The sequence below is a fragment of the Daktulosphaira vitifoliae genome, unplaced genomic scaffold (genome assembly GCF_025091365.1).
Source record: "Daktulosphaira vitifoliae isolate Bord-2020 unplaced genomic scaffold, ASM2509136v1 Scaffold_2, whole genome shotgun sequence".
In the NCBI taxonomy this organism is placed as follows: Eukaryota; Metazoa; Arthropoda; class Insecta; order Hemiptera; family Phylloxeridae; genus Daktulosphaira; species Daktulosphaira vitifoliae.
Window position 1 is genome coordinate 2,842,195 of NW_026099573.1, and position 13,081 is coordinate 2,855,275.

Sequence of the window (13,081 nt, forward strand, 5' to 3'; positions counted from 1 at the left end):
CATAAAAGTTTGCCTAGTGCATAGAAGCATATATTTCTCATTTTAATTCTTTGTTGAATTTTTATTTGACATTCATTCTTCTGTGTAACAATAGTTCCCAGGTATTTGAATTCCTCCACTTTTTTGAACTCGTATTAATCCACTGTTTCAGTTATAGGAACGTTACCTCGTTCCCTACTAATTTTCATGTACTGCTTTTCTTCGTGTTGAGATGTAACCCTAACTTTTTTATCGATTCTATTAACCTGTCACATAAGTCTGCCACTTTTTGTTCCTCTTCCCCTAGAAGGACTATGTCGTGTGCATAGGCGAGCAGACTAATACAAGTTCTATCCATTTTTACTCCTTCATCTCTTTCGATATTCATTTCTCAGATCACCTTCTCTAATACTAAATTAAAAAGGATTGGTGATAGGGCATCACCCTGTCTAACTTTAACTTTAGTCTGTTTTATACTAGCTTCAATTAAATGTACTATTTTTCTTGGGAAATGGAAATGCTTCAAAATTTCGGTTATGCTAGTTCTATCTATACTGGCATACGCCTTTTGAAAATCAACAAAGATTATATGGAGTTCCTTATTGTATTCCCAGCTTTTATGGAATAGCTATCTGATTACAAAGATCTGTTCCGTCGTTGACCTGTTTTTCCTGAATCCACATTGATAGTCCCCCACCACTTCTTCCGCCAGAGGTTTGATTCTATTCAGAATGCAATATGATAATATCTTATATGTTGTATCTAGCAGCACTATTCCTCTATAGTTATTATAGATTTGTTTGTCGCCTTTTTTATGAATTGAACATATATATGCTATTCCCCAATCTACCAGTAAAGTTTTCTTTTCCCACACTTTCTTTATTAATAAGTATATACTTTCTATCATGGAACTATCTACATGCCTTAATACTGCCCCTTGAAGGTCATCTTCCCCTGGTGACTTGTGGTTTTTTAGTCTTTTGATTTGTTGTTCGATTTCCTCCTTTGATGGGGCTGGGCAGGGATCATTATTGGATTCGTTGCTTTCAAATGTAAATGTATCTACTGGTTCTTCACAATTGAGTAGTTTTTCAAAATACTCTCCCTATTTCTTTATTATTTCTTCCTGGTTCGTCACAAGGCTTCGATCATCCTTTTTCAGAAATTTTTCTTACCTTCTGTATCCTCCTTTAAAGCTATTTACCTTGTAATATCTGGAGAATTGTAACTGCCGCGTCTTGTGTGACCTGTAATCTTGTTCTGCTTATTTTATTACATTTTGAACATAATATTACATACTTTCTCTTTTCACATCTAATAATGTTATGAGCTTTTTTTTCTTTTTACTCTAAAGATTCTTTCTTTTTCAAAATTGTCAGCGTCATTTAGCGTCAATCTTTCTCTTGCTATTTTCCTTCTGTCCAGGGCTTCTTGGCATATAGTGTTTAACCATGGTTTATTCGTTCAATGAGCTTTCCCTAAAACTTTCTCTGAAATTTTTCTAAGGGTATGTTTAATTATTTTCTATTGTTCATCAACTGTTTCAGGATTTGAGTTAACTTCTCGTACCATTTCCTGTATGTTTTCTTAAAACTCTTTAAATTTCTTATTATTCTTGAATTTCTCTACATCATACCTGACCATTTCTGATTTCATTTTTCTACTCTTTGTTTTTAGCTTAACCCTAAGGTTGCTTGCTACTAAAAAATGGTCGGAGTCTTAGTCAGCTCCCCTGTATGTTTTTACATTCGTTATGTTGTTGGCGAATCTTTCATTTACCAATATATGGTCAATTTGATTTGAGTACCTACCATCAGGTGACATCAATGTCCCTTTATGTATGTTCTTATGCGGGAACATTGTACTCTTGTGCCTTTCCTTATGGCTAAATCTACTACTTTTGTTCCAATGTTATTAGTTATGTCATTCAAACTGTGGACACCAATAGTTGGTCTAAATGATCTCTCATTCCCTATTTTGGCATTCATATCTCCTAGTACAATTATTATTTTGCTATTACTTATCTTTTCTAGTAGTAGTTCTATCTCAGTATAAAAATTTTCTTTTACTTGTTGTGTTTTGTCTTCTGTGGATGCATGTACGTTAATGAAAACGATATCAAAACACTTAGTCTCCATTTTTAATAACGCTAGTCTTGGGTTGATTACTCTAAACTCTTTTATCGTTGGTACTATATTCTTACCTACTGTAAATCCAACTTCGAATTGTCCTCTTTCATCACACCCACCAAAAACAATTGTCATATTGGTTATGTCTATACTTCCTGTTTCTTTCCATCTTATTTCCGGCAGAGCTACTACTCCTAAGATGTATCTTTCTACTTCTTTGATCATATTTTGCGCAGCACCGCGTTTGTAAAGTGTTCGTATATTTTAAGCTCCAAAAGTGAGTTCCGTGTTTCTGTTTCCATATCTTTTTCGATGGAATCTAGTCCGAGGCTTGTTCTAAGGTTCCTGGACAAGGTATTTTTATTAGGCAGGGTTGTTAACCCTGCAATCAACCCCCAACCTGGAAGACCAGACTACCCCAACCACTTAAGGTCAGGATACGACTATTGCAGTGTACTTATTAAGGTACACTGGGCGATGGAAGCGCCACTTTCCCTACGCCATAAAATTAAAGTACCATTGAACTTAATAAATATTTGTAAGTTATAAGTTTGAAGTGTAAATTAACGATCAAAAGTTTACTATATTAAGTTATAATAATCGATTGAACAAAACTTAAAGAGACAGAAAAACGTCTTAAAACTACCGAAAATGGAGTAAATGACAAAAAAATTCTTTTGAACATTGACGGCTGTTTTACTATATAATGATATTATTAATACCGATACGGTGAATCAGTGTGACCAAACATATGAGAAATTCGTGAGAACACTAGGTTTTATAATTTCATGATTTTATTTTTTTTGTGAACGCTGGTTTTAAATAACAATTATAACACTTAACAATATTAAGATTTTACTACAGAAATGTATATTCCAACTATTTACCGTAAAAACTATACATAATACTGTTATTGCTGTTTTAGAATCTTACAATTATCTAAGTTCAATACCTTTACGGGTTACAATCAAGGGTAACCTTTGATATTTTAGGAACCGGTTGACTATGAATCACTTACATTATATGTGGGGACACATCATGTTCTAGTTAAGTACATTAATGCATAATTACGACCCGAACAGGCGCGTTACGTGGGTGAAGCTCACTGGTCGTCAAAATTTAAGTAATTGATTTATTTTAATTTAGTGTTAAGTACGTTAAACAAAAGTATTTTTTTTTAATTTATATAATATTGTATATTTTAACTTTCATCGAATTGAAATTTTAAGTATAAATTATGAATAAAAAGTAAAAATGTTCTGCCATTTGGTTTAATAAAATAATTGTTAATTTAATTGCTCACCAAGTAAAAGTAATTTTTTTAGGTAATATTTTATGCTAATTTACCATTTTACGTTTGCTATGGAAATAGCACCTTATTGTTTATTATATATTCATAAATTTAGTACTACTTTTATGTTTCACTTAGTTTTTTATTTTAAGTTATTCATTTTTATCTCAACTTTATTACCTAATATAGTTGAAAACACAAAAAATTATGATAATCAATGCGTCCGAAATAAACGATTTGCAGATGGAACTTTTGATTATACTAATCGATTTCCGTTCATAGTTTGTATATCAATTTATTTAAAAAAAGATGACGGGGTGTTACAACAATCTTATTTCATGACTGGTACATTAATAAACTCAAGATATGTGTTGACCAATTACTATCCTTTAGTTTATTTACCAGAAAACGTAATCAGAGTAATTATACAAAATATCAAAAGTTATATTTTTATATTTCATAATATAAACAAATTTTAATTATTTTTTTAATACGTTGAAACAGAAGTTAAAGTAGCAACTTTTTCATTATATAATTTTTTTTGAAATTAAATCGCAGGTCAGAAAAATGTTATGAATATTATTATAGTTATTATAACGTTTGAAAAAGAGTTAAAATATAATAATAATATATAATTGATAATTTAATCGTAAAAAATCGCCACTTTTTTAAACTCTTACAGACTGATTTTTCTTAACAATACGTCCAAAAATTCTATCTAGTTGAAGAAAATTCCTCGAAAATCACTGCTCAAAGTCTGTGGAATTCCCTAAAAAAATTACGATTTTTAAATTCAGTAATTTTTGACATTTTCTAACTTTCCCTTTTATATAATATAGAATAAAAAAAAAATAGAAACTTTTCAACTGAACAAAGAAAGTTCCAGAAATAATCCAAGCTTTAAACATAAGCTAAATTAAAACTTATGCTACGTATAAAAAAGTCGTCCAATTTATTTTGTTCTATATGTAAATGGCTCTAGAAATTTATATTATTTTATTGAAAAAAATAATTTTAGTGTTATTATATAATTTTCTATTTCAATTAATCTTCTACTTTACACGATCTCCCACATCATCAACGCTTATATCAGCTGTCCTCATATCGCATTCAATAACATCCCTCCATCTCTTTTATGGTCTTCCTTTACCTCTTCTTCCTTCAACATTCATTTCTATAACTGTTCTTACAGCTACTGTTCTTAATTGTTATATATATGCATCAAATAAATTTTTTTTAGAAAAACGTTTCCTTTAAATGATATATATATTTTTGAAAATCCAATTTTGTATAATTCAAGTTTAATACTACTGAACATGTTACGAAAAGTCGACTACATGATACTTTAAGCTCCTCAATTTATTAGAGTAAATAAAAAGCAATCTTGGACTAATGATGGTCAATAAAAATCATCTATCTCTTAACACTTCCTAAATCAGTAACCATTGACCCTAACAACATTCAGACTGCTGGGATTCCAACCGGTTCAACTGAAGACCTGGAATAGAGATATGAACATTTCAACTTTAGGGACAAACTTTAGTAGATAAAAAGTTTATCTGCGATATTATAGGTTTTATTTATTTATTTTGTATGGTTTGTATCCAGTACTAACAACATAAATGAATACTATAACAACAACATCAACTACAATAAATGATATTGATAATATAGTAATGATCAGTAAAATAGATAAAATATAAATATCCAGAATTTCTAAAACGCTGCGGATTTAAGACTCTTAATTAGGGTTCTTCACAGATGTGTTCTGTTCTGGAAAGTTTCTAAACAATTCAAGAAAAAAAATGTTCTATCTTTCTTACCATTTAACTTATACACCAGTGACATATCCTAATTTTAGCGAATAAAATTCATTTACGCAGAATTTACGATGGTAGGTCTTCTATGTCAAGTATTTACAACAAACTCTGCGAAAAATACCTTACGATAGACCTAAGTAAATTAAATAAGTACTGCAATAACTAGAGGCTTACATCAAACTCAACTAAAACTGAAGTCACACTGTTCCATCTTCACAACAAAATGGTAAGACAGGAAATAAGGATTGTTTTCAATGAACAACATAAAAGAATAACATTACACAAATGTGTAATACAGAGAATATTTAATTAAAGATTATAACTCAAAACAATATAATAAATAATCTATCCCAAATTACCTAGGGTTTAGATGCGAATACGTATAGAATATTTGCACTTATTCTCACCTTCTCGGTAGATGAGTACTGTGCACCATTCTTGCTTATAGCTCACATAAAAGTAAAGTAGATACTCAAATGCAACGATGAAGACTATTTCCGAAGAAATTAAGTCAACACTAGCCTCTTAGATACCAGTAGTGAGTAAAAAACTCCACTTCACCTACGAAGATACTGCCTATAAAAAATTATAATTTCAAATTATCAATTATAAACATCTAAAAAAAGTGAGAGTAAATAAATTGTCTTTGTACAAAATTGAATCCAAATTTTCCTTTTCTTGCTTTTTTCCCAACTATTTAAGATCATTCTTATACTTAACTTCCACTATACACGATCTGATCACTCTCACCATCTATGCACACATAAGCCGTCTTCATATAGAATTCAATAACATCCCTCCATCTCTTTTATGGTCTTCCTCTACCTCTTCTTTGTCAACATTCATTTCCATAACTGTCCTTACAAGCTTCCGATTTCTCTCTCTCCTCATAACATGATCAAACCATCTAAGTCTTTTCTCTCTAATATTTTCGACGATTAACGCTTATCTACACTCCGTCTTACATATTCGTTCCCTATTGTAAATTCTCTAGTCACTACACTCATCCATCTAAGCATTTTCATTTCTACTAAACTCATTCTCTGCTATATTCCCTTGTCGATCGCCCAACATTCTGAACCATAAATACATAACTGGTCTCACTTTAGTCTTGTAGAACTTACCTTTCAGCCTGATTAGAATTTTCTTTTTGCAAAACAAACTAGTTGCTCTACCCACTCGAGTTTAATCCTGTGCCTTACACTCTCGACAAAACCTTGATGCACTCCTAGTCTTACCCTTAAAATTTTTTGTTATTCCGCCCATACTTTTTACCCTGCTACATGGTCATCTTACATATTCTCTATTTTATTAAAGTATCTTTTTGAGATTTTTTTTCTCAATAATACTCACTTTAAAATCACTCTCGATACTTCATCAAACACTTTCTCCAAATCTATAAATACCACACACAGGTTTTTCTTTTCCCTATACTTTTTTATTAATTGTTTCACACAAAAAACATGTGTCCATCGTTGACTTTCCAGGCAAAAAAATCTATTTGGATTTTTGTTACTAATATTTCTCTTCTTATTCTTTTGTCTATTAATATCCTACAACCACCTAATGCAAACATTGTGTAATATTTTCCATACTTTTACTAGCACATCATCTTGTCCTACTGCTTTAATTTTTTACATTAATGACACAACCTCCCATAACTCAATCTCAATAAATAACTCAAACAGTCTTTTGTTCTATGAGATATCCTCTAATGTCTCTCTTTTTTATTAAATATAGTATCAATTACTTGATTAAAGTCATTGTATATTTAAATAAATTTATTAAGATAGATATAGCAACCTTTGTATGTAATCGAGGCCAAAATTGTAATACAATTTCAAATAAAAATAATAATAATAATAACATAAAAAACCGATATTTTTTTAAAAAAATAAATACACATTTTTTCAAAATGCGATTTATTTCTAATTTATTAAGAGTTACTCATTTTTTTTTTTTTGACAAATCTGATCAATTTAATTTCAATAAGTATTTATATTTTTAGAATGATGAGTAATTAAAAAAAAAACCCATCACAGGGGGGTTGCAGCATAGTGGTGACGTGGCATAGTTGGATCAAGTATAATAATATCTGACAGTGATTAAAATCACTATCAAAAAAAAACGCTTCGATGCAAACCTTTAGATAGTGTTTAATTTTAAAAAATTGGTGGATTATTCCAAAAGCTTCATAAACTAGCTAGTTCCTTATTAATATCCTGATTAAGATAAAGTATGTAGAATGAAAAAGGGATTATTAAAAAATAGTATTTCCCATAAAAAAATTATATTGATCATTACACTTTTCAATAAGCTATAGCATTATAAAGTTAAAAATGTAAAAAATAAAATCGATAATTTTCACACAATAATAGCATTTGGTAGCCATTTTCACCGTGAAGACAAAATAAAGTCCGAAATTTTTTTTTTACATAATAAAGTATATTACATTATTTTTAATTTAAGATATATATAAAACCCAACCGGAACACTTTAAAAAGTTAATTTTTTGTGAAAAATTTGTCATTTTGAATCCCCCCCTGTAGGCAGGTAAAAAGTCAGATTTATAAAAAAAATATACCAAATGATAGGTAAAGACATCATGCATCTACATAATAAAGAATTATATTGATCCATACATCTTTCAAAAAGTTATAGCATTATAAAGTTAAAAATATAAAAAAGAATTTTTTTACAAAAATCGTATTTTTTTTATTAAGTTTAATGTCTGTTTTTACCATGAAGATAAAATAAAGTCCGAAATTTTTTTTTACCATTATAAAGTATATTACATTAGCTTTAATTTAAGATATATATAAAAGTGTCAGACCTTCCGGAACACTTTCAAAAGTTACGTTGAAAAAGTTCTACTTTCTATATGCATTTTTATGTTTTGAATCCCCCCTGTATTTAGGGAAATGGTCCGATTTAAAAAAACAGTATGTCGAATGAAAGATCTATATAAATACTACTTCTCATAAAAAAATTGTAATGATTCATACATTTTTCAAAAAGTTATAGCATAATAAAGTTAAAAATGGAAAATACAAAATCGAAAATTTTCACACAAAAATAGCATTCGGTAGCCATTTTCACCATGAAGATAAGATAAAGTCCGAAATTTTTTTTTTTCATGATAAAGCATATTACATTAGCTTTAATTTAAGATATATATAAAAGTGTCAGACCTTCCGGAACATTTTCAAAATTTAAGTTAAAAAAATTAATTTTTTGTGAAAAAGTTGTCATTTTAAATCCCCCCTTGTGGGCAGGTTAAGGGTTAAATTTATGAAAAAAATATACCAAATGAAAGGTAATGATATTATGCATCTATATAAAAAAGAATTATATTGATATGTTTATTTTTGAAAAAGTTATGGCACTTTTAAGTAAAAAAAATTGAAAAAATTTCGAAAATTAGCCATGTTTAAATTTGTAATTTTTTCGGAGGTTTCCCCCATTTACGGGGAATGAGGGAATTTTTTTCAATTTTTGAGGGTAATGTCTTCGACTAGATACGATTTGTGATCTTTTGACGTATNTCAATTTTTGAGGGTAATGTCTTCGACTAGATATGATTTGTGATCTTTTGACGTATCATTGAAAGAAATCGGTTCGGTGAGAGCTGAGAAAAAATGGTAACGGACAAAAAAAAAAAAAAACACATCTTAGTAAAACCAATACTTTCTCAGCTTCGCATCGAAGCTAAAAATGGTATTAACTAAAATCAAAGAAATTTAGTTGTTTAGATTAATATAGAACTTGGTTTTAATATTTAACATGATGTTGTTAAGATATTAAGTACCATTCACTTAATCTCCCTATTTTTGAAAGATATATATTAAAGAGGAATAATAATATATTAAATATCCCTGACATATAGTAATTATTACTTATTAGTCACTGATAAAGTAATTTTTTTTTTTTTTTTTGAGTAATTTATATCAAATATTGTATTTTTTTAATTTAATCTTCATAAATTAAAATAGGTAATGTTTCTAAATCAGTGACAAGAAATTTACATATTTTCTAAATGTAAAAAAAAATTATTTTCAAGCAATCAAGTTTTTATGTTTATTTTTTTATAGTTAGTTCTTTTGTTCAGATATATACCAGAACGTGTTTCAAAGAGTCAACAATTACAGGATACATTTACAGACGTTTTAATCTAGGGATCAGTATTAGTCAAAATGAGTTTCCTAAAGATAAGGGAACTGATGTGTCTTTGATATTGATGAATGATACATTTAGTGATATTGATGAATATCCATTAGTGATCTCCAAACCACTAGTGTATGGTGAAAAATTGAATTGTGAAGTTATTGGTTTTAGTCCACACGGTACTGAATATAAAGAGGATGTTCCTGTATTTAAATTAGACAGATTTGACGACATTTATCCGTCAATTAAATCAATAGAAGTGACTTTTAAAAAGGAATGCAAAATGGTAAAAGAAGAAAGGTAAGTTTTTGAATATAACTTATTTGTATTTACTATATTATAAATGTTAAATTAAGAAAAATTTGTACTATACAGAATGATTTATTTAAAATGAACCACTTAATTAATCGAAAAATAAAAATATTTTTGAAATTTTTTCTTTTGGTTTCATTTAAATACATATTTTTCTAAATTTATCAATCATAAATTATTTTTTATATTTATTTCTTATATCTTAGAAACATTCTTTTTAATAATGAAATTCTATTATACATTTTTACAGATTAAATTCTGATTTATTTTTATAAATTATAGTAAATATAACAATCTTAATATTTACTATTTTATCTTATTATTGAAAGAGAATATATTGTATATAGTCAATTATACATTAATATAATTTATTTATTAAGAATTATTGCTTAATTCATTATCAAAAAGTTAAATAAAAAACAATCTACTAACACTATGCTTATTATACTCAAAACAACATTAATTTTTCGGCTTTCATAAAGCCAGGGAGCAATATAATAGCGGCTTTTTTTAATGTAATCTTTATTTATGTACTCCTGTGTATAAAATAAAAGTCGCAAAATTAGAGGATTTTTAAATGTTTTTCAAATAAGCTAGTGAAAAGACTAGCAGTGAAAATTTAAAAAATATTTAGCTGTAGAAATGTTAATCACTGAAGAATAGTAGAATAAAATTTTGAAAAATTTTCAAATTACTACTTATATAAANAGTAGAATAAAATTTTGAAAAATTTTCAAATTACTACTTATATAAATAAAATGCTAATTGTAAAAATGACTATACTTTGATATATTTTATGAGTTTCATTTTATTGATATGATTTAATTATAGCTTTGATGCGAAGCTGAGAAGGTATTCATTTACCATGATGAGTTTATTTATTTTATTTTTATTTGTGTACTGTCACTAATTTTTCTCTGCTCTCACTGGACTGATTTTTCTTAGCGATACGTCAAAATTCACAAACCGTATTTAAATGAAAACATTACACCTAGAAATTGAAAATTTTCTCTTGTTTCTTGTAAATGGTGAAAACTCCACAAAAAATTACGATTTTTAAAATTGGTTATTCTCGTTATTATTTTTTAACTTTTATTTCTTAAAACTGCCATAAGTTTTTTAAAAATGTACAAATTAAAATATTTTTTTTTTTTAATAGTTTAGGTATTATTCTTTCATTTGGTATAAATGTTTACAAAATGTAACTCTTTACTTACTCACAGAGGGAGATTTAAAATAGAAACATTTGCACTAAAATTTAACTTTTTCTACTTAAGTTTTGAATATGCTCCAAAAATATTATCTCCTATAAATTAAAAAAAAAAATTTGTCCAAATGGCCTATCTTGTATGTGCACATAGCGCTTCCGTAGTAAAAAAAAATACCATTTATGTGTTTACATTTTTTTCTTTGTTTATTTTAAAATATCTTACAAGTGTTTGTCATAATAATGAGTTCACCAATTTTTATTAAAGTTACATGAATCTAACTTACATTAAATACAAATTTAAATTTATTTTGATTATTTTGCCTCCTAAAGTTAAGAAAAGTGATTTTGAATTTTCGAACTAGTTTATATTGTTCTTTTTAACCAAAAATATATGTAATGCACAATGACTACGTGGAATATAATATAAAGTCTTATACGCTCGGGGTATGATGTTCGAATTCCGGCCGTCGTAATAACTTTTCTTGCATTGCTTTCTTAATTCTTTTTTGAGATTGAAAAAAAGTTCGTTAGATTTTTATCTCATTAAGATTAAATGACTTCAATTAATATCAAGGACACATCAGTGTAATCTCCCCTTGTAAGAAGGAATTTCTTAATCACATTAAAAAATTTTACTATAAGTTCTTTTTTTGTGTCTGCCATTCGTCACTTGACCAATTTTAATGATCAATATATCAAAAGAACACGATTTTAATCTTGTTGAACTTATAATCTTCAAATATTGGAAAATCTTTTAGTTTTAAATATTTAGACAAACATCTCAAAATTACGCTACTATTAAAAATGGCTATTTCAAAATACATTTTTAATTAATTATCTTCAATTTAATAGCAGTATCAAATTCAATTTTATGATAAATTACACAGTAAAATTATATCAATAAAATGAAACATTTTTTAAATTTCATAGATAATATAAATACTTTACTAGACCAAAATTTTAGGCAAGTGTAAAACTAGATTTTTTCTAACACTTCTTTTTAAAAATCGTTAATAATTAAAAAGAAAGAATTTACACATGAAAAATTAAGTTGAAAAAGTTAGTTTTTGTAAAAAAGTTACTATTTTAAATCCCCCCATGTGAGCAAAATAAGTGTTAGATTTTCAAAAAAATGATAACAAATGAAAAGAAATTACATAAGGTTTCAATATAAAACAATATTATTTTGATTTGTTAATATTTGAAAAAGTTATGGCAGTTATAAGTACGAAAAACATCCCGATAGAAGATGATTTTTATCGCAAACATAACATTTTTTTTTTTTTTCGACAGCCATTTGCACATAGAAGATAAAGTGTCGGGACAAATTTTTTTTTCATTTTGTAGTACATAAAATAAGCTTTAATTTGATATATGTTTAAAGAACTCGGTATTCCCGGAACATTTTCAAAAATAAGGTTGAAAAAAAGTTGCTATTTTAAATCCCCCCCAATGAGCAGGATAAGTGTTAGATTTTCAAAAAAATGATATCAAATAAAAGGGAAATATCTCAAGTTTTAGTATAAAAAAGAATCAGCACAGTGGGGTGGCGGCACAGTGGGGTCGTGGCATAGTTGGGTCCCGTATAGATGATATCTGACAGTGATTAAAATCACTATCATAAAAAACGCTTCGATGCAAATCTGTAGATAGTGTTTAATTTATAAAAAAAAAATTTGTTAAAATAGCATATTTTTGAATACGGTAGCCTTTTGCGCATAGAAGATAGGTAGTCGGGACAAATTTTTTATTTTTATTTTATAGTATATGAAATAAGCTTTAATTTGATATATGTTTAAAGGACGCAGTATTTCCGGAACAATTTCAAAAATTAAGTTGAAAAAGTTATTTTTTGTAAAAAAGTTACTATTTTAAATCCCCCCAGTGAGCAGAATAAGTGTTAGATTTTCAAAAAAAATTATATAAAATGAAAGGGAAATATCTAAGGTTTCAATACAAAAAAATATTATTTTTATTTGTTCATATTTGAAAAAGTTATGGCTGTTTTAAGTATAAAAAACATTCCCGTAGAAGGTGATTTTTATCGCAAACATTACATTTTTTTTTAATTTTCGACAGCCATTTGCACATAGAAGATAAGATGTCGGGACAAATTTTAGCTTCGATGCGAAGCTGAGAAGGTATTGGTTTTACTATGATGTGTTTTTTTTTTTTT

At 27.7% G+C, this 13,081-nt stretch overlaps 1 protein-coding gene across 1 annotated transcript in view; it reads left to right on the forward strand.

Annotated features, from left to right (window-relative positions):
* Positions 1–2,429: 2,429 nt before the first annotated feature.
* The window catches only part of LOC126900105 (uncharacterized), a 16,430-nt gene continuing 5,778 nt past the window's right edge, over positions 2,430–13,081 (forward strand). The window contains exons 1-2 of the mRNA XM_050675573.1: positions 2,430–3,231; positions 9,311–9,683. Coding sequence (XP_050531530.1) covers positions 3,168–3,231; positions 9,311–9,683 — 437 coding nt within the window. The 5' untranslated portion in view covers positions 2,430–3,167. The remainder of the gene's footprint in view (positions 3,232–9,310; positions 9,684–13,081) is intronic.